Here is a 23,808-nt window from a genome sequence, read left to right on the forward strand (position 1 = left end):
GTTTACTCCATATATAACTATAATACCTACCTATTTGTCTGAAACACTATGAGTCAATTCGGTGCTTCGTTTCACTGTATAATTTTCAACGATTCGTCTGTTTCCATGGTTTATTTGTTTGTCATTGCGTCTAGGCTTGCATTTCGACTCATATTGCCGGCTAAGCTTTTACTGGATCAGCACAAAAGAGTATACAGTGTTACCAAAGGCTTCAAGAGCTTCAGGTTTATCTAAATTTCCATAAAGATTTCAAATATTGAAACGTGTTAGAAAGCTTAGCTTGACTAATTTTGGTACATTACCAAAGGAGATTATTTAGTTTAGGTCTCCATGTTATCATTCTGGAAATACGAACTTAACTAACAAAATATTGTGAAACATAAAAAAAAATATTAAAGAAAAATCTGTTTTCAAGTTTTCATGTAAAGAAAATTTCAACTTTGTTTCCATTTTCATACGGTCAAACTTAAAATGGCGAGTTTGCTAAATATATTCTTGGCCTGACATTAAGGCATTTCAGGCATACAAATAAATATTTAATTAATTAAGTAAAAAAAAAAATGCTTGTTACAGTTCATTGCGTCTAAAATAATCATATTTATAACATAATGGAAATTAATTTATTATTATCACAGCGTACATTAATTAATCCAAAATATATACTACTCAAAAATAAATGAATTGCTTTTTATCACAATTCATGTAAAGCCTATCTTTTGACATATTAAACGATGAGATAATTTTGTGTGAAACAATTTTATGGATCATTGAATGAGTTTAATTTCATTGAATAAAAGGTATAATAATTAGTTTTATTTATACAGCTTGTTATGGAATGTGAGATAAAAAAATGCACAAATGGAAGTAATTCAGTGTATAGAAAAGGTATACAATTTCCATTACTGGGAACACACTTTTCACTACTCAAGCGCGAACATTGCACATGTGGGTGTGGGAGAAGCCAGAAAATTAATTAGAAAACTTTTACACTATTTGCCAACGAGTGCAAATGTGTGAATTTGGCAGAGAACACGTGGACTCACAATAAAGTACTTTGGTTTTCTAATGCGGACTTTTTTTTTGACCGTATTTAAAGATAAACTTTTTACTGGGGTAATATTTTCAGGTGAAAAATCTAAATGGATTCTAATGAGATATCACAGAGATCTTGTAGCGAAGTAAAGTGAAAAAAAATTCTAAAAGGGTTGTTTTTACATACTCTAAATAAGAATACTACTGAGAGTAAAGACCTAGGAATAAAAAAAAACAAAAGGCCAGATAGAGGACACGTTTGATAAAAGTTCTGTGAATGCTAAGGCCGTGCTTATGCTTGATGCTAGTTCGCGTGCAGAGAAAAAGTTGTTTCTCTCGGTGTGAATACTACAAACGCTAAAAATAATTTAAAATGGATTTCAAGTTTGGTGTTGCACCACTCGTGATACTTTTGTACCTGCACTCATCGCTGCTGCGAACTACCTCGTCGGAAGTTACAGGTGAGTTCATATTTGAAATTTCTTTTGAATGTTGGGAAAGAGAGCATCGAGAAGACGCCCCACGAACATACATTGAATAAATTTGCTAATTAACGAGCACCTTTACCACAGAAAATCCTCCCTTTGGCACCCCTCTTTCACTATGTATATACATATGTAGTTTTACCACCTGCCCAACTTTCAACCCGGAAATTTCTAGCAAAGTTTATAATGGTCAAGTGGCTTGTAACATAAAGTGCTCTGTTAGTGATCTCAATGTGGTTAATTGCTATTTTAAACTATTTCTAAATATCTACTGATTTTTTTTCCTGATATGTATTGGAAATTATTAGAAAATATTTTAATATTGCTTTTACAATCATTGATGTCTAATGTGCTAAAATATTGTAAAATCCTAATAGAAACTTTCCCGTAAAATAGTAAAAAATTATCGAAAGTAATTTAAGTCTTTTTTCTATCTAAGAAAATTATCAGCATTTGATCATACCTTTGAAGTGTTATGAGTCCTCCTACAATGATGCAATGAAGGTGGGTATCTACATAATTGATGCAATATAAACTTATATCACCAAAATGCATATACCTACCTAAACTCTTAACAAGAGCTTGAATGTCTTGTTTGCAACATTTCATCTTGTTACACTTTATGGCAATTGATTTTATGGAGCAATACTGTGACCAAAATCAACAAACAATAAGTAAATGTTTAAAGGCAAATCAGAGTTCATGCAGAAGTAATGTCTTTCGATTTGATTTACCCAGAATATCCTGTCAAAGTGGCTAACAACTTTTCAACAACTTGTCTCCCAATGGATTCAATGAAGATTTATCTTCTGAAGAACACCATGTTCCGTTCCTTGACTTATAGAAGTTCTTCTGCTGTATATATAAGGCACACATTGCAAGTGGGGTAACTATGTGGCTAACTTGTTCTAAATCTCTCAAAGGTCCCTCTCATGCTTTATCAAAACAATTTGCGCACCCACATGCGGCAAAAGACAGTGCGGTGGTGTGAAAATTCATTTTCTATACACGAGATAGTGTCTTGTGGTGCGATATCACACCTACATTTTGTTTGCTGTCTATCACACATTGCCGAGGAATTCCCCAGAGGGGCGATCAACCATGGGAGGTGAAACCAAGAATTGCAAAATTTGCATTTAGTATACGAATCGATGGTATGAGACATCAAGGGGGTGTGGGAGAAGAGCCACATCAATCAAAACAAGACTCCAATATTGCCTTGTTTCCCACCATCGTGTTCTTCACCCCCGGGAACTCCTTATGGAGGGGTCACCCAATGCCTCGCCCTCCTATGGCCTTCGCAGGGGTTGCAGAGTGGGTGGTGCTGCTAGAACATGAGGGCGCCGGGGAATTTAATTATTTATCGGTGAGATTTATCGGGGTAAAATCACCCTCAAACTTCCGTTCCTGGAACTTCTTGGCAAAACCAAGGGGGTTTTGTCTCACAGAGGTCAAGAATGTCGTGTGATACCTTGCAAAATAATTTTGCAAGAAAGGTCGACTTGAAAAATTCATGATTAAAATAATTTGTAAACTAAACTGACTCGAAAACTTTTTTTGAGGAAAATGTAAATCGAGGGCTGCATTGTAAAACCGGCTAATAAGTCGGTTCGGAGCTCATACCGACTTAGCCGGTTTTACAATGCAGCCCTCGAAATGTAATTTGTTTTGTAGATATTATTGTTGTAAATGGTGTAAAATATACCTAATAATAAAGTTTTTTATGCAAAATATTCTTCAATTATTTTTCTTAAATTAAAAATATTTTTTTGTGGTTTTCATAATTCAAATAACAATTATTTTGAAGTGCAATTAGGCGAAATCTTAAATATCACCATCATTGGGGTGAATAGGGTCAATCTTAAAAAATGATTGAGATATTTGTACTTTTTCACAAATAAAGATAAAGCCCTACCTAAAACTTAATCGATGTGCAAATTTACTAATAAAAGTGAACCTTTTGATTAGATTTTTGTAATTTATCTATCATCTATAAAATTATTAAATCAGATTTCAGTCATGGATCTATGGGTGATGCAAATAACAATCAGCTCTATGGAAATTTACTAAAGGGGAAAGCAAATGAGATTTATTTGCATTCCTCTCTCTGGCGGCATAGGAAGTCTCTCAAATCATTGCATATAATATATGGATTAAATCATCTCATGAGAAAATAAGCTTTCAAACTTAGCGAGGAAGAGCAAATGTGATAAAAACCTATTTTGGGGGAGGAGATTGCAACAATGTCAGGAAGAGTTACAGTTTGGAAAAGTTTAGACAGCCTCTTATATCAAATTTCAAATATCGAAAATTACATTCAAATCACAAACAGTTATGAAATAGAGCATATTTTGTGTGAAAATCCCATTTATTCCCAATGGATCACATTTAAACAGAGTTGTGTGATTATTTTTTAACAAATTATTATATTTAAAGACTGATATTGCATATTGTTACGCTGTTATGTTTTAACAAAATAAAGTTTTTCTTGTAAAAATATCAAGTCAATATTTTTGTATTAAAAATATGGAAAGTTTCTACACACTCCCAATTCTATTTATTTAATTCCATCAATATGTTGAAAAGAAATTGCGGTGTGGGGTTCATGGGTAGCATTTTTTAGCTGAATCAGTTGAGATTCTCCAAAAGAATCCAATGATGGACAATTGATTTGTATCCATCCAGACTATTGTTGCGATTTCTCATGGATTCTCAACAATTCAATGGGATGCAATTCATCTCTTGTGAATCATTTGGCGGATGGAGGGGTTGAAAAATAGTCTTGAAAGCATCATGTATTTCCCATTTTCAATCTCAACATGTTCAAGCAATACAATCAACATTTATGGATTTCGTGTGCCAAAAGCTTGTGCATCTCATTCTAAATATGAGGTGCACATGCACTGTCTCAATTGGACAGAATTTTCGGGGATTTTCATGTGGGAAAATATTGTTCTTGTGAAGGTAATGCTGAGAACATTGCCGAATTGGCTACTATTGAAAATATACCTACTTCAGTATGATTGCTCAGACAATATAGTGGTTAGATGCAAGAGGTTGAATTCCTCTTTGCCTGATCACATATATAGGGAGAAAATCCTGTCACTCATTCATGCCATACGGTTGATGTTTGGTTCACATTCCGAAAGCATCTACCCGTTCAAATCTTCTATATAGCCCTATCCAACAGTGTAGCTCTTTCACAAATCAATTGTAAGCCAGAATGAAGTGATTTTGGTGGTACCACATGAGGTGGCCCCATTGGGATGAGTCAAGGATTTTAGGGCCATTTCACTCTCGTGTTCTGTTGGGTAAATAAACTTGGAAGCCACCAATTGCGGAAGATTTACCTGCAATGGAGATTCAGGCTAAAAACAGACGAAATATCCCAAAATCTCAATCACATTGTATTGCACTTTGCATCCTCATTCTGCTGAATCCTTCATCAAATACCAAAATACCGAATATACTCTCAAAATGCACGACAAGCTTAAAATTAGTATATGGAGGTTGCATCCTCAATTCTTAGATGTAAACAAATTGAAACAAATCTATTGAAATTACTCGTTTTCTATTCAAACCGTATTGCTTTAGCTCTGATAAAGTTTTTGGTCTATTGAAAAGTTCATTTAGAACTATTAAAAATTAAAAACGTTTGGTATATTTTTATGATTGTATCTTGATTTTGTAGCTGTGTTTCTTTCAGACATAGTAGCTTTTAATTTATTGCTATACTTTTGTATTCCTTAGCAATCTATCTAAACAAAACTTAAACTGTTCACCTTTAATATTTAAAATGTCTGATCATTATAATTTTTAAACATATGTAAGTTATGGCAAAATATTTCATTCATGTGAGATGAAGTTTGTCAAAATTTTTTATTCAATGGCCATCAGAATAATCTTATTCATTTGCTGTGGAAAATTATCATTTAGATTGAAAATGTAATGCATTCTAATCCGTTAAAGCTAATCACGGTGGTGCATAACGAAGCTGAACATTTGTGGTGAACTGAATGTTTTTTTTAGGCTCTGTTCGAAAAAAAGTGTTTTTCTAGTAAGAATATTCTTTAGGCCGTCATGTAAAAAAATGACGGCGGATGTGAGAGTTTGCACAAAGTTGCCAAGGAAAAACTTCAACACTATGGAGGTGACCTCAATAATTTTGGGCGCCAAACATTACCCAAAAATAATTGCAATATTGCATTTTACAGACCGTTTGGTCTGTGGTGGGGTGTGGTGAAGGATTAAATAGGGGTCGTATGGACAGAGGGTGAGGAACTCTAAGGGCACATACGGAGACAGAGGGTTGGGGGTGGTTTTGTGGCCAAAATCAGGCATAGACTTGTGACTTGGATGGGGTGTGGAGGAAAACCCATGGAATAGACGAAACATTTTATGAGTATCGATTTCCCTTCACGTCACTTATATTAGCAAATGCTAATCAGGGTGAATAATTCGTTGTTGCCGTGGAGGAGCCCACCCACTCGGTGCTCCGGCAGGTGGATTTTCGTTCGTCCGGAAACATGTGAACATGGTAATGTGTCCAATGTGGGAGAATGTTCGATTCTGGTCGTGTTCAGCTTGTTCCAAGAATGCCAGAGGAGATATATTGGCCACACAACACATTTTGTTTGTGAGCGCACACACAAATCCATCCATGTTGGTTTGGGGGTCTTGGGTGGGTATGGCATGAGATACAAATTGAAGGTAATTTTGTCATGCAACAATCGAGAAGTGTGTTCCTTTCCCATCTCCCTTTTTTTGCACCTGCCACAAAATCACGCTCGCCATCTTTTCTAAAGTGAAATTTGCATATTCTTTCCTGATTTCCGCCAATGAATTTCCACGCTCCCCATACCACTTCTCTTCTCCCTTTCACTGTAATGTTGCTGCAAAGTCTTGCTATTTAAGTGTTGCTAAAATTAGAATTTGCAAGTTCGTTTTAGATAAATTATTTCGCATATTTTCCACATAACGTGACATTACCAAGTCTTGTTATTTTGTACATCCTGGTGGGTGAAGAGGGTTGATCAATGAAAATTAATTTATGCAGTATCTGTAAAGTGCATGATATATAAATCCAACTGGTGAAATTCTTAAGCAAGAAAAGATCTTATTAATGAGATGAGATCATAGACTTAAGAATCTATAAAAACTATAAAGAGGAATGCACTTATGCGAAAAAGTTGGAAACACATTTCTTTCTCGCCACCTCGAAATTTACAAGCAATAGAAAATTAACCCACTTACACTAGAAAAGCCAGCACAGTAGGCTTAATGACCATTAAACTAAGGAGTTTTAGAGGTCTAACAATTCAATTTTAGTTCACTAAATCTAAAATAGGTCATATGTAGAAGCTTTAAGAATTTCAGTGTATGTTTGTTTAACAAAAAAATATAATTAATTTTTTCATTCATTCAAATGGTGTAATATGCATAATTTTAACATACACTCTGATTTTTTTTATTAATTCAATCTAATTAAATGGCTTTTTTTTTCAATTTGACCTAAAAACACAGAGCCAAAGTATGAAAACAAAGCGATTTCGATAAATTGAAAGATTGGTAGGAATATCAATTTGCCTGTCAACTTTGTAAAATACCAAAATATGTGAAGTCAATAAATTTAGCTAAAAATCATACAAATTGCAGCATTGTTTTTCAGCACTAAAAAAATGAATCGTATTGAATGGGAGATTTTTTGGTATTGCAATAAATTTGCATGAATTATTTTTAACATATTCATTTCACTGAAAGTTTATTAAATTATTCCTTAATCTTTGTTTATATTTCTTGCAAATGTGTTTCATAAAAAATAATAGAAAATGATGCGAAAAGTTAATTCTTTTTTACCTACTTACAACGTTAATTTTTTTACAACTAACCTAGTTATTTTAATTATTAAATCAATTGAATGTTATATCCAGTTTATTTTGTAATATATTTTATAGGTATAAAAATTATAAAACGTGATAATTACTGCCAGATATTCATAAAATTTGATAAAGTTGCAATTTTTGTGAATAATTTGATGTGTCGAATAATTTCTATTAGATCAATTAATTGTTTTAAAAATAATTTATTTTCATCGTGGTTGGATTCTGATGTGAAACGCCACCTTTTTAGGTACATTATGTATATAAGTATTCTACGAGTTTTTTAGCTGTGATTCTTTCGAAGAAAAGAATAGCACAGCTTCTGTGTACCACCTAAAATGCAATGTTGTCCGATCGGGCTCAAATTTGGTATGAGCACGAATTAGGGTCCCCACATTCCAAAAAACGTATGCTCCAAAAAACTTTTCCGGCCGTCCGGCCGTCCGGCCGTCCGTCCGTCGTATAAGGCCTAATTGCAAGAGAACGGTAATAGATAGAGACTTGCGGTAAACGGCAAAGTTTAAATATCGACTGGAAGACATCCGATTATGAAGTCAAATCCACCCCCCCACCCCTCCGACCGCCATTTTGGAACACCGCTAAAATTTGTTTTCACTATATCTCAGCGCCTGTAATAGCTAAAACTCTGAAATTTTGATATGTTGTAGGGGCCATCAAGACCTTTCCAACGATACCTCATTTTCGAAAATCGGTCAAGCCGTTTAGTCAATATGGACGCCACAATTTTTCATCGAAAATCGTCCATAACTCGAGAACGGCTTGACCGATTTTGATCAACCCAGGGTCAAATGAAAGATCTCAACAAACCCTACAACTCTCTAGAACATCCGAAGTTTCAAAAGTGACCGCTAGGGGGCCAAAAATCAAAAACAAAATTTTCGATGAGTTTTCGATGAATATCTCGAAAACTAAATCATAAATTTTGATTAAATTTTAGTATGTTATAGTTGAGGTCAAGACCTTTCCAACGATGGGTCATTCAAGAAAATCTATCGAGCCGTTTTGGAGATATAGCCCTCTAAAGTTAGTATTAAATATCTCCGGTTCTACTGGTCCGATTTTGATCAACTCAAGTGCAAATGAAAGGTTTCGTAAAACCCTACAAATGTCTAGAACATTGAAACTTCGAGAAAAGACCGCAAGTGGCGCTAAAATCAAAAACAAAATTTTCCAAAATTTCAAACTCAAACTATTCGAAAACTAGATCATAAATTTTGATTAAATTTTAGTATGTTATAGTTGAGGTTAAGACCTTTCCAACGATAGGTCATTCAAGAAAATCTATCGAGCCGTTACGGAGATATAGCGTTCTAAAGTTAGCATATAATATTTTGGGCTCTACTAATCCGATTTTGAGCAGATCTTTATTATGTGAGGGTTTGTAAATGAATGTTGAAATTTTAAATCCATATACATAAGTGTATGAACAAATAGTGGAATAGTGGGGCGCTTTATATATACATATATGAGTATATAAATACATAAAAATATAAAGTAGCATTGAAAACTTTTGGCGCCCCGCGAAGCGGGGCGCTTTATATATACATATAAAGCATATAAATGTAAATGCAAAAGTAAAATATAACGGTAAAATATATATAGCAGTATAGTATAAATTACTAAGAAAAGGGAATGTACATGGTAAGTTTCACTTACGGGCTGTGATTCTTCCTTCAGAGGCCAGGTTAAATATACGTAAATGCAAAGTTTAATAGATAGCTGCAGAGTATGGATTATCAAGGAAAGGGAATGTACTGGTAAGTTTCACTTACGGGCTGTGATTCTTCCCTCAGAGGTCAGTCCAAGTATGATATTTGATGAAGATTGAGGTGAAATGTGGCAGAAAATTCAAGTGTGTCATAAATTGGGGGTGCAAACTCTGGGGAAGGATGACTCGCGCCAGGAATCACAGCCAATGCGCGAGTTAGCCTTCCCCAGAGTTTGCCACCCACAATTTATGACACACTTGAATTTTCTGCCACATTTCACCTCAATCTTCATCAAATATCATACTTGGACTGACCTCTGAGGGAAGAATCACAGCCCGTAAGTGAAACTTATTTTTACTGCAAATAATTTCCGAAAAAATACGATGAAAGGTGCAACATAACGCTACTACATACACAGTCACAGAAGTGTAGAAATACACTTTAATGAAAATCATTGGTATAGGAAAGTTGCATTTCACATCCGAATCCAGCCAAAGTTGACAAAAAAAATTTCTTTTAAATAAATTCTTATAAATTCTTTTGCTCTTCACATTTCATCTCACTTGCCACCCTATAAAGGCTACAAAGAAATAAAAGTTTAGAAGTTAATTCTAAAACCATTGTCAATTATACGAGTTTTATGACACGCGAATAGATAGTAAAGAGTTTTGTAAAAAATTAATTTGTACACATTTCTTGTCTTCTTCCACCCCTTAGTCTTTGTGGAGCAATTAGCAATAAATAAAAGAGTGAAACTTTTCCCTCCGTCCGGGTGCTAAAAAACTCAACCAACTTCCTCTGACACAGCGGAAAACTCTCACCGACACGGTGGAGTTCATTGGAATAATGGAGAGAAAGCGTTTGGGGAAAATTTTAAACGAGCGCATCCATAAACAACCCTTTCATTTATTTAAATTAGGTATATCTGATAAAAATTGAAACTGGTCCATCCAATATTTAATTAATTTACCCAAAATTGTAAAAGGGATTTTTTTTCGCTAAATGTTTCCAGAGAGCTCAAAAGGAAAAAAAGCACATAAATGAGATTGAAAATCATCCACTTTTTCAATACTTCTGTATTGAAATGTTTGGAGGAAACTAACGGAAAAATATGTTGGGAAAAATATTTCGTGGTGTGAGATAAAAACATGAAGGCAGTACGCTATAAGAGGGATATTCCATCAATTTCAGCGGAATATTGCACATGACTTTTTGTGAAATACACAGGGTGACACATTTTTTGGATCACATAGAAATAACTACGATGCATTTTTGGTTACCTACCATCATACAAATCTCTAAAAATTTCATGAGAGCAACGTATATCAATCTAATCTAAGCGAGAATAGCTAGACTTGCATATTATCTCATGTTAAGCAATCTTTTGTAAGAAAAACGTGATTTCTTGTATATTTCTTTAATAAAAAAAATTGTTGTATTACTAAAAATAATTTTAATTCAAAAGCAAAAATTATCAAAAAGTTTACTTTTAAAAAGGGCCCTAGTAAATATGTTAAGCAGTGTACAAACTTGCTTGCAAATAAATATGAATATAAAAGTATGAGATGGAAACTTTAATTCACCTAATATTCTGAGCAGCAAGAACCTCCAAGGCTATAGAGTAGGGTGTTGGTAGTAAGGGATGTTTTGCTGTACAGCTGAATGCATGGCGTTTGATAAATGTGTGCACTTCCCTTCGAGTTCCCCTGAGCTCCTTTAGTTGCACCATTGTACCATTTCAGCGTATCACGAAGAATTAGGATATGAGAGTTTTTCTGTGAGAGAAAGTTCTAGCCCAAAAATTGTAACTAAGAGATAGATGATTCTCTGTGGTGTATTCAATCAATTTAGGTGAAACCTCTTCAACGTTGTTTGGGAGGAAAAAAAAAAGAAAAACACAAACTGATTTCTTTTTGTTTACCTGGATATAATTTGGGAAGAAGCTGAGTAAAAAAAAAAGAATTTTCAAGAAAAGTTAGAAGGAACCTCAAAGTTTCCGATTAATTTCATGATGGATATACCCAGTTTTCTTTTATCATTTCAAGAGGAATTCCCAGAATTTCTCACTCGTATGCCGTGAAACTCCTATAGATATTTTTGTTTACATCCATTAACTTGAAAGTTAGCATATCCGAATGTTATTTCTGCGAAAGTAGAAGGAAATTCCGTATTCATAATTGGTTCTTCTATTGCAACACATTAAACTCTTCCTTTAATGGAAAAATCACTTCAATTTTCCATCTTCGAATGATGTTTGTGGAAAGGTTTTGCGGAGAAAGATATCAAAATTATTTTCACAAGGAAAAATTAGTGTATATATGTATGTATGTGCTTACGTACATATTGTACAAATGTGTATATAAAAAAAGAAATGCTGGCATCTCTCTGGCATCGCAATTGAAATAAAACCTCTGAGAAATTGTTGAAAGCAATAAAAGTTGATTGAAATGTCTTCGGAGTTAAGTTGATATCTTTTCGATGCTCTTCGGGGGAAAAAGGGGTGGATATCACAATAGAAACTCATTCTTTACTTTTCTTTTCAGTGGATCCAAAGTTCAGTATGCCTATAAATAATGTGACAGTGCCCATTGGACGAGAAGCAATCCTTACATGTGTTGTACAGGATTTGGGAAGCTACAAGGTATATTGTAACTGATAAAAATATACAATTTGTGGAATTAAATTCTGTTGAATGTTTTTCTTTCTCTTATATATTGAAAAGACTTTTTGAAATTTTAACTGATTTTTTTTCATTCTAAATAAAACTAATAGAAAATTTAATAATAAGACTGAAATTAATTTGATGAAAAAATTTAATATTGAATTGGTTTTAAAATAGGTTGCCTGGCTACGAGTGGATACACAGACAATTCTTACAATCCAAAATCACGTGATAACAAAGAATCATCGCGTTGCAATTGTGTGGGCAGAAAAGAAGACATGGCAGCTCAAAATTAAGGATATCAAAGAGTCCGATCGAGGATGGTACATGTGCCAAATCAACACGGACCCAATGAAGAGTCAAATGGGTTACCTAGACGTTGTTGGTGAGTTGATTTGATTACTTGCCTATATACCAAGGGAGAAATAATTTAGGCTTATGGTGTACAATACTTGAAAAGAACATCAATGAACTGGACTAAAAAGAATTATAAAGTTCTATTAAATGTGCATTTTTACGTCTGGAAATTCAGACTTAAAACTGAGAACTTTATCTACATGTATAATTAAAAAAAATCTTCTTATTTTTCTTCCAAAAAATTTCCAACATTTAATTCTCTTTTATGTACCTACTGTGCATATTTTAATTCGCCTTTGCCATAACTTTTACCAGATATTTTAATCTGTATCATATGTTTAGATTTCAAGAATAAGCTTCCAGTTTGGTATGACCAATTTTTTTAACAGACAAGTGTCGATTTTTCCTCTAGGTGAGTGACGATGGGGGGTTGCATAGTTTGACTGTATAGTCGGTAACATTGAAATAGTGTGGCGTTCTGTGTAATTTAAATAATAGAGTTGGTCGATGAAAGGCGCCGCCGGAAGTGGATGACTGCGTTGGGGTGAGGGTAGCCAACGTCGTGCTAAATCCCCCACACATCGATGGCGACTCTAAGCGGTTGAATACTTTATTTTGGGCGGAGTTCGATTGTTTGTTTCATTTATTTTTGCCACAACAGCGTGCAACTCGTAACATGTGAGGGTGGGTGAATTTTTATAACCTCTAAATCTGCCACCTCCATCGCGCGCGTGGAAAAATGTGGAGGAGAAAAAAAACTCTCGTAGTCTAGAGGGGGGTGAGAAGTTGTAATTCCTCCTGAATAATTTACTCATTTTTGCGGGCATTTTTATGCAATGATGCACTCATACGGATTGGATGTAGTTGGGGCTTCCGAGAGGACTCGCGAGTGCACCCATCAACCCTCGCCTAACCTTTTCAAAATCTATATATTCGTCTATAATATTTTCTCCATGGTCAGGATGAAAAATGTAAAATGTATGTTGTTGGATCAGACTTTTCATAATTTAATGCATATTTCTGACACGTTTCTGATCTTCTGACAGATGATTTTCCTATGCATTTGCCATGTATAATTATGTTTATGGAAATTCGCTGATCTACATACAATTAAATTATATCAGAGAAAGCTTTTCACTAAGAATATATTGAGATAATTCAATTAAAATATTCTCAATTTTATATTATTATCCCAAATTACAAACTTCATCAAGAATAACGACAGATTAAATTCATTATATCCATTGTATGCATACAAGGTGAATATATGTAGTATATAGATACATGTATGTACCATTTTATGCTGGCAAGTGATCAACAAAATCCTCTACATACCAAACGTCATGCCAACACTTTCCGCACTGTTGCTAATGGATGCCATTACAGAGCTACAATAATCCACCGCGGCATAGTAAAAAAAAAGCTTAATAATAAAATTAATTTTATTTGCATATGCAATTCATATAAAACACATTAACAAATCTTTTTGGATACCCCGTTTGTGTTTAATGTGTTAATAATGTTGTGTTTATTAACTTTCGTGTTTTATTAAAAACACCCTCCTAATTGAAAACTCCGGTATGTTAACACTGTAATTTTCATGTAAAAAGTCCAAAAAAATTAATGTCGGTATAATTCTATTATTCTGGGTTTTTTTTGGATATTATTTTATGAAAAAAAAAGTATAAAATATCGGAAATTTTCGTCAAGACTTATGTAACATTTTGTTTTAATCCTTTGAAAAAACAAATTGAAAATTGATACCAATTGCAATTTCTTTGTAAATATCAACCACCATTGCAGAACGAAAAAATTTAAAAATTTCATTAAAATGAAACGTTTAAGTTAAAAGATTTTTAAAATTTAATTTCTCTGAAATAAAGTCATATTAAAGGGAGGTAATACACCCTCATGCATCCCCCAAAGGCTGAGAGTCTCTATAGAATCATTTACTATCTGAACAGTAAATAATACCTACGTATAGGGATGCTGATTTAAATATAGTGTATAGTGTGAAATTTTGCCCTTAGGACATTGATATCAAAAGCACAGCAATTATCGTGCTTCGAAGGGAGTCATTTAGCACTTTGGCACCTTTCATATGCAACAAACAACCCACTAAGCGGATACGTTGCATTATAATGTCAATTTATCTGCCACACGTTGAAATTTTCACATCGATATATACTTAACATACCATATACAGTTTATTTATTTAGTACTGATAGATGGCAAAGAATGCGATTTTAACAATTTCATCCTGACGACACTTTGAAGTTCCGCGCTTGCAAATTTATGCAGCTCTGGAACAATTTTAGGGAAGTCCCACAATTTTGTGCCTAAACGTCAGCCGTGAATGGGTCGTGGGGTGAGAACACATGGTAATGGTGGAGTGGTATTGTGGTGTGGAAATAGAGAAATTAATGAATATTCATTTGAGACATGATGGACACTCACCATGGAACTCAATTAGGCGTATTACACCACATGGCCGCATGAATCTGGGTGAATATTCTCGCATGTCAATACTCCAATCATCGTCCCAATGATTTTCATCCACTTCACGCCCGACTATATAGAAATAAAAATGAAAGAGGGATATGAAAGTGATTGTAAAAGCAACACTTTTCCAGTGAATCGCAACCTCTGCAATAAAAATTTTTCCAGGAAAAATCAAAAGGGTTGAACAATCGAAAGGAAAATTATACCATTGCCTCTTACAGACGTTTATAAACAAAAAAGAGTTGCATTGCAAATGTACGGATATTACATAACATTACATAGTACTGATTATGCAAAAAAATGATATGGTAGATTCACAAAAATCCTCCAAGTTCAGAAAAATCTTCTTTCATAGAAAAGCATTTCAAAAACTAAATTTGAACGAAAATAAAATTTTTCTCCAGATTTTAAAAGATTCTACGAACGATTTTGAAGTTTTCATCAAGTAATTTTAAAGCATAAAACTAATCTTCTCTCTTTAATTTCTCATTCATATTATTACACACTGAAGGGCTGAGAAAAAATGGAACAAATGCTATTCTATTTCTAATTCTTATTATTCTTAGATTTTTGTGAAACTCGAAACCATTGTCAGCGAACAACAAATTTATGAAAAATATAATCCTCCTCGGTGCAGTTTGCAAAATAATATATAAATAAAACTCGTACACTTCTATATTTCTATGCCCCATTGAGACATTATCTATAGTTTTCGCGGAAAAAGGACGCGAAACGATGAATGAAAGAAAAACAAGAGAATGAATGGCGGAAAAAAGAGCTCAATACAGTGGGGTGGATATTTTGATAAATGGTCTCTCCCCACCATTCAATTGGAAATTGCTGTTGATGATTGTTGAGGGGCTTTATTTATGCTGTCCACTGGACAAATCCCATCCCTTCCTGAAATTTTGCTGATGCACCACCAGGGCAAAAAAATGACACGGAATTGTGGCTTTCCTCAGATAGACATGCCTGGAACAATGGGACAACGTCAATTCACGAGGGAGTTGTCGAGGGACACCGCACTGGGATGTGGAATCATTTTGGGAATTTTCTTTTCAAGCATTCCGTGACGAACGGAGATTTTCGAGTTGATTTGCTCCCTCGTCTCCATTCCGCTCTTCTGGTTACAATTTTGCTTCCCTTATGTTGTGACACTGGCTTATTGTCCCATGAAATTTAAGTCATATAGCATGTGGGGATATTTTTTTTAGTTATTTCTTTTTTTCTTCTTTCATTGCCTACCACGTAGTTCCGCCGGATATTCTGGATTACCCTACGAGCACAGACATGGTTGTCCGGGAAGGTAGCAACGTGACGCTGAAATGTGCCGCCACAGGATCCCCAACACCAACAATTACCTGGCGTCGTGAGGGCGGAGAATCAATCACGCTTCCCGGAGGTGCTGAAGGTGAGTGAGCGCTCTTACAACAAAGGTCTTACATCATTTACTTTATTTGAGACTTAAGCTAAGTGATATTTTATATAATATTGAAAAATTAACATTAAGTTAAAATCTAAAAGTATGAAAATACAAAATAACTATTAAGAGTCTAGCTATAGAGTTCTGCTGTATTTTTTTGCTAAAATAGATTCTGTGTAATTATTAGTTAAGAAACTTTTTTAGAATGCTTTAGATAGTAGTTCAGTTTAGTTAAAAGAAAAACTCAGAATTGTGCTCAAAAGTTTGCCAGATATATTAAATGAAATTCATTTATGAGCCTATAAATGGACACCTTCAAATGGAATAATGAATATGTAATTGAAATTCCACAATAATTCGCAGTAAAAGTGATCCTTTTTGTGGAAAATATGCTTAAATATTTAGTAAGGATGAGGGATCTGTGTTATGTTGAAAAACTGGTGACAATTTTATGGTGTTCGACAGTGGAGTGGAGGGGATATATTGTTAATAATAATAAAATTCCTTTATACGCGAGGGTTAGAGAGACGATAATATTTTATTGATGATGGACATCAATTTGCTCTCTTGCTTCCGAGGGCAGCCCCTTGAAGGCGAGACACCCCCAATTTTCTTATATGGAGGTCCTTGGGGCAAAAAGTGGGACACAATTCTCTCAAACTAATGAAATGGAGTGACTTTTAATGCAATTTCCCTCGTCGTCTGGCATCACTCAAGGCTGAGAAATTCGTTCATGCGGGGTTTGGTATAAAAACAAAGGAACGGGGAAGGCATGTTCGCGGATATAAAGAGTTTTATCGTCTAATTGACGATGGCCAAAATCTCTCTCCAAGTCCAAAAAAGCCAGGGGAGGTTCTGTCAGTGTGGCAAAAAATTCCGTGACGCGTGTATTGAGCTCATTAATTGCCAATGTGTTGCTATAAATAATAATATTGGCCTTTTTATTGCTTCCTGCGGTGGTGAGACCCCAAATAAATTTTATTTATTTCCTAATCCATAATTGAGTGTTTAATGACTTCACTCTGGGGGTCTGGGACACTGTTGATGGTGACATTAAAACCAATAATTAATTATCCTGCGTAAAAAGTGTTTCACCCTGTTTCCACGCAACAGTGCGAAAATTCTCATTTCTGAATAGTATATTCAAATGGTAGTTTGATTTGTTCATAATTTGAAAATTATAATCCCTAAAGATGATTTATTGATTGATCATCCGACTCATTCCTTTGTGGGATTTGTGGCTATTTCTTGCAACAATAGACACTATGTATATGCAGTGGTGTATGTAATGAGACTGCAGTACAGTCTCAACCCATATAGCATAAAAGAGCTTTCATTATCTCGTTACAGACAAAGAAGTCTCAATTTGATATTATATATTTCCGAATATTCTAAGAATTTTTAGAAGAAAAACATTAATTTGAATAAATCTGTTAGTTCTTTTTACAATCTCTAATCAGATTAAAACAGCAGAGATATTTGATCCAGTTCTATAAGAAAGTTCATTTGAAAGTTTTTCGTGTAATTTTTTTTTTCTACATTTTTAGTGCTCCCACCCCAAATTTTGGGAGTAAAAATTATCTTTTTGGGAGGGTTGTTTAGAGACAATAATATTGCATGGGAATGTAATTTCCCTTCCTTCCATCACTGCCACGTGCAAAGTTTCCCATATCGCTACTTATGCCGCGTTCGCGCGTGCTTTCATTGTCAATAAACAATTTTTTTGTTGCCAAATACAACCCCCAACGGAGCAATGGAAGCGTGGCAAAAGCTCCCGAAACTCCCGGTGGTGGGGACTAACAGGGGAAAAAACCACCACCATGTAGAAATTTTTACTGAAACGAATTACTCTCCGTGCTTCAGACTAATCCTTAGTAGGGTGTGTTATTAAATTACATCGTGCTCTTGTATGCAATTACACCTATTTAATTACACCCTCCAATGAGCCACAATTGAGGAAAATTATCCACCAAGAGCCACACTGAAAGTATCAATAAACCGCTTCTTGTGTCTCACCAGTGTAATTGGTTTCCCAGGAAATGTAGCGGGATTGTTTAACAGTTTTTGGCTTCTATGTAACTTTTAATCGTCTCAAAATCATACATTCTTACAAGATTTAACTCTTAAAAGCTTTTTCAGTTCTCTAATTTTTTTTTAATACAAATAGTTAAAGATTTGTGCTTTTATAACTGATTATTATATACAATACAGTATGCAGAGAACATTGGCACAATTAACGAGTAATTTAAGAAATTTTATATTTGTTGAGGAAAAGTGTTGAAAAATGGGTTACAATGGGTATAAAATTAGTTTCTTACTCGAAGACTAATTAAGTAATCAAAATTTTTGTTTTGTATCTAGTTTAAAAACAAAACAGGTTTAGCTAAGACAGACGTGATCCTTGACTATAAGAGAGATATTAGACAAGTAAATCAAAAGATTTTACATGGGTGTAATTTAATCAACCTTTGATTACATAGATAATTAGGGGCACTTCAAAAACAAGTATATAAACTGTCCTAATAAAGACATTATTGGGCGAAATTAATCCATTCCTCCTAATCCAGTTTTGAAGAAGCTTCATGATGTTCTTGAATTAATTACGCGTCAGGAAATGATTATGACGATTATGAAATAATTTATTTAACACCTCACCACCTTCCATTATTCCCTCTGTGTGTACACATTCACCCCTTACTCTCTGGCTAAAGAACTGATGAGGGAGTGTTTGAGGATGAGATTATTAGAGTAATTTGGGGTGATGATAGAGTGGAAATGGGGTGACAGGATCAAAAGCTGACGGTGCCGGTGGGTGGGTCAAATTGAGACGGGAAAGATTCAATCAGTGTCGGGATTGTTGCTAATTTTCCACACTTTGGAAAAGCCATGAAAATGTGTACGGAAGAGAGAAAGTGCTTGCAGCAAAAAAAATAGGAATTCCGATGGGGTGGAAAGTCAAGCAAAAAAAAAACAGCTATAGAACTCAATTAACACAGAAAATTTCCTTTTTTTTTTCTTTTCAGTACTGAGCGTCGAAGGATCAACCTTCACCATTTCACGCGTCAATCGATTACATATGGGAGCTTACTTGTGCATCGCCTCAAATGGAGTCCCACCGACTGTCAGCAAAAGAATAATGCTCATAATTCACTGTGAGGCAACCTCTTCTGGCTTTTTCCTCATGTAATCTCTCACCTACTTTGGCACTAATTCATGGTCTTTTCTTGCAGTCCCACCGATGATTTGGGTGCAAAACCAACTCGTTGGCGCGCTCGAGGGACAAAAAATCACCCTCGAATGCCAGTCTGAAGCATATCCCAAGTCCATTAATTACTGGACTCGTGAAAAGGGTGAAATCGTTCCGCAAGGTAAATTCAATGACAGGATGACTGAAAGAAAAATCACATTTTGTTGTATTTAATATGTATATGTAGGTCATTTATTGCATTCACTGTAATAATAATAGTTTTAGGAATATAAATGTTTTAGAGAAAATATGAAAAACTTTAAATTTTGGAAAAAAATAAGTTTATAAGGAAAATATGTTATGCTTATTAAGGTCGTAAGATGAATTATAAGGAAACCAAAAAAAAGTTGCTTAAAATCTTTTGTAAAAATATTTCTTATCTAAAATATTTCTTTTACGTATTAGTTCTTTTTTTTATCTTTTTTTTTCATATTATTTTATTTTTTTGTGTCTGACAATTCGTCCCTTCCCTTTTAGTTTTAACCATTTCTTCACTTAAAAACAAAACATGAGAAAAAATATTAGATACCTATTAAATGATTTGTTTGCAGACATCAAAGGGTAGAGCACTCTTTTTATAAAAAAAAGAATCCCTCGTGAAAGAGTTTAATAGATATTTTCCAATTATGTAAATGGAAATCAAAAATGATTTATTAATTAAGTGGAAAAATATATTTGATGTATTGTAAAATGATGGCCAAAAGCAAAGGAATTAACTTTGTCTATGCCTTCTTTGGCTTTTCAAAATGCTGAATGGCAAAGAAAATTTGCAATCAAAGGGAAACATTTGGCAGTGAAAAGGGGAAAATTTCAGAGAAAAGTTTCTAATTTATTGCTTATTCCCGCTTGGCCCATCTTTGGTGTTGAGATCCCAGTCAATTGGGGTGAAAATTGGGGGTAAATCACCTTCTTGTATAAATTCACTCGTCATATTTATAATGAAGCTTCAACAGTTTTTTGCTTCACTAAGCAGAGATAACATGCCTTTTTGTGGCCGTTCCTACCACCCTCCAACGTCTTCGACCCCACAGTTGCTTTCACCTTGTAGGCAATTTGTCTCACTGTCGGCCATGTCGTTCCTTTTTTATCGCAATCTCTTGAAGTTCTTTGGAAGTTCTTATTCAGTTCTTGTTATATGAAAATTGTGTATCTACGTGCGACATTTTTATACTCTTTTTTCTTTTTGATATTTATTTGTTTTATCAAAATATTTTCGCTACAATAACTCGACATCCTAAAAATAATTGTTGATTGGTGTTGATTGATTCGCTTGTGAATATGAAGGTGTACAAAAGAGACTTTATAAAAAATCACCACCATTTATATACCTGTCGTATTCTCTTTGAACGAATTGTAATAAGCTTTTTTTTTTTAATTATAGCCTTGCGAGCTTGTTCTTTGAAAAGCTATATCACACGAAATATTGAATAAACGTTTGAAGTACATAATGTACATCTGAATCATATTTTAAATGCACCCAATAAAGCTCGTTATCATGTCACTTTTGGCGCATTAAATCCCTTCCACGAAGTAAAGGTTTTGGAGAAGCACGAGAAGTGCTCTAATATTTCCTATTAGAGTGGGCATCAATTAAAATTCCGTATCAATTCTCTGTCGTGCTGAAATATCGCATAATTAAGGATAATTCATCGTTCTCCTGACCTTTCCCTCCAAATCACTGCCAATACAAAATTTAATTGGGCAAACTAAATAAAGTGAAGCTCACGATGTGTTTTTCCATCGAATGGTATGGGTGGGTGATGGTGATGACAAATCTAAACAATTTCCACGCAATTATATTAGGAGGATCGCGAATCATTTATGCTTCTATATTTATATGTATATCATAATTTGTTATTCAAATCATACACAAACGTCAACTGTCGGTTTGTGATGAGCATTAAAATTATCCTCTTGCTGGTAATTTATCGTACATCACTTTCCACCATTGGTATTCCATCAACAATTCTACCGCAGTTTGTGTTTGGAAGGAAAACTAATGCTATTTGCAATGACCACCCCTTTTAATTGCTTTTATCGAGGCTTTCACGTGCATACCAAATATAAAGATGCTTAACCACTCGATATATGTATGTTATATGTTCACAAAACATATTCAGAGCTGTAGATAAATTTATTCAAATCAACACAATTTTGATGCACAATTTGGTTTGTTTGTGTACAATGAAATTGATCTGAAAATAAAATGAAAATGTAGGTACAATACACTGAAATTTATTTTATAACTTACTTTGTAACAATTTATCAAACAATTGGAATTTTGTATGTAAATTGTTCTAGTTCAATTGACGTTATTATTTTCAAAAATAAACTGAAAGTTTCCAACACAACAATACAAATTATTGTGAACTAATAACAGAAAATAATCAACAAAAAAACTGTTTTATTGTTCAACTGTTATGAAAAGATAAAGTTTGAAAGTTTTAAATATAATAATAAAATGATAATGTGCAAAAATATTTTTAAAAAACAATAATAATTTCGTTTTTTTCTTTTTAATTTAATTTAGGTGGAAAATTCGAACCTGTACTCCTCGATAATGCATACAAAGTGGTGATGAAACTGAGCATAAAATCTGTAAGTCAGTCTGATTTTGGGTCCTACAAATGTGTGGCGAAAAATAGTCTAGGTGACACTGATGGAACCATTAAGCTTTACGGTGAGATTATTTTTCAATTAATTTATTTTAGAACTTTGTATGTTTTGTCTTGCATAAAAATTGAGCTTAAATTGAATCCTTCATAATCAACAACCCAAAGAAGACAATAAAAGATTGTCGAAACATCGCTATACATATGACAGAGAAATGGTGCAATTTCATTTCCTTCTGACTGCTATTTCTCAACAACAAATTGACAGTCATGAAAAAAACTGTATTTGAACTTAATTGAACCGTTCATAAATAGAAAGATGAACGTAGTCCAAGATAGTTTGAATTAGCTTTCAAGTAACGCCTAAAGGCTATTGCCTGAGAGACCTGTATTTAATTATTTACACAATATGAAGAGACTCTCCCCAATCTCATAAAGCAACTTCCTTTTTCATGAGGTAACGAATAAAAAGCAGTATTAGATTTGAATCTCATTCATTGCAGCACAATTTCGTGCCATCTTACCATTTAATTCAATTTCCCATTGCATGCATAACAATAAAGAGGATTCTCAATTATGCATAAAAAATGTTTGTCTGAAACATAAAGTAATTATCTTTTCTCCTTCTAGCCATTCCTCCACATACGGTTGGCTCTGGAGAAAGTCAGGTATCACGGCCGCGTGGAAAAGTGTTGCGGAAGGATGGCAATGGACTCCTGGATGCCAACACTATTGTTGACGGGGTCGTTGTAGATGGCGATGGTAAAAGAGGTTGGGAAAAATTGCACAAAAGTGTAGTTCCCCAACTTTTTTTTGTCAAGTCCACCCTTTTTTGAAATATAAATTTTGCAATTGAGCTTTTGTCATTAATATGCACGTTTCACTTTCTTTTGCAGATATCGCTCTCCGGGGCAATAATGACGTTAATTATGGTAGTTCAGCTAGCTCCAAGCAGTTCTTCCATATCTTCCACCTTTCTGTTGTATCTCTCACAATTATTTGTTGTCATATAGATCAGCTTTGATGATAATTTTTGAATGTAACGGTGAATTGTATAAGAAAATTTTCGCAGTAAAATGGGTGAATGTGTGCTATATACCCCCCTCCCAAAAAAAGCTCCTTTTTGAATTGACTTACATACATATAGATGATAAGATTCTGTACATAATAATGAGTATTTTGAGGAAATATATACGAACTGTTAGACAAAGAAAATGATGTAATTAGGCCAATAAGATAGCTAAAACTTTTCCGTTTGAAGGTTAATTGAATAATTTTCCCTAGAAAAAAAAAATAAAATTGATCTTTGAGTGCATCGAACATGCGATGCTATGTAAAGTTCAAAGGCTAATTTTCTTGTGAATACATATCATGAAAAGGCAGTTTTAGTCAAATATTGAATAGAAATGTTATGCAAAATGGTTGAATTTCATACAAAAGTTAATTTTTAGATGTGATTTTTTTGCTTCAATTGATATTTGTTTTTTTTTTTATTAATATTTATCATTTTATTATATTTAATTCATAAATTTACCTTATTGATTGCTTCCTATTAAAAATATTATAATAATATTTCATATGAATATTTTAAAAACATATTTTTTATTATACAACATTCATTTTTAATTTTCCAAACTGCTATTAAAAAAATAAATAATAAACAATTATTTCCATTATTTTCCATTTTAAAATTTTATTGAGCATAAAGTAAAGAGATAAAAAATTAAAAAGAGCATCATAGAAAACTTTTAGCAAAAGTTTTCAAGGCTTTAATATGTAAGGCATCCAAGCATAAGTTTTTTAAAAAAAATATCTGTGGTTCAATTCTGATATGAAACTTAATCTTGCTTTACGATTTTTCTAATACATTTTCCAGACT

At 33.7% G+C, this 23,808-nt stretch overlaps 1 protein-coding gene across 1 annotated transcript; it reads left to right on the forward strand.

The window, feature by feature from the left end:
- The first annotated feature begins 1,274 nt into the window (after positions 1–1,274).
- LOC129789691 (opioid-binding protein/cell adhesion molecule homolog) lies at positions 1,275–22,968 on the forward strand. Its single transcript, XM_055826694.1, has 9 exons — positions 1,275–1,493; positions 11,670–11,767; positions 11,966–12,173; positions 15,900–16,058; positions 19,094–19,222; positions 19,301–19,438; positions 21,848–21,997; positions 22,560–22,691; positions 22,826–22,968. The coding sequence occupies exons 1-9, from the start codon at positions 1,406–1,408 to the stop codon at positions 22,951–22,953; spliced, it is 1,230 nt and encodes a 409-aa protein (XP_055682669.1). The 5' UTR covers positions 1,275–1,405; the 3' UTR covers positions 22,954–22,968.
- Positions 22,969–23,808: the final 840 nt, after the last annotated feature.

Source organism: Lutzomyia longipalpis, chromosome 2, assembly GCF_024334085.1.
Source record: "Lutzomyia longipalpis isolate SR_M1_2022 chromosome 2, ASM2433408v1".
NCBI classification, from domain to species: domain Eukaryota; kingdom Metazoa; phylum Arthropoda; class Insecta; order Diptera; family Psychodidae; genus Lutzomyia; species Lutzomyia longipalpis.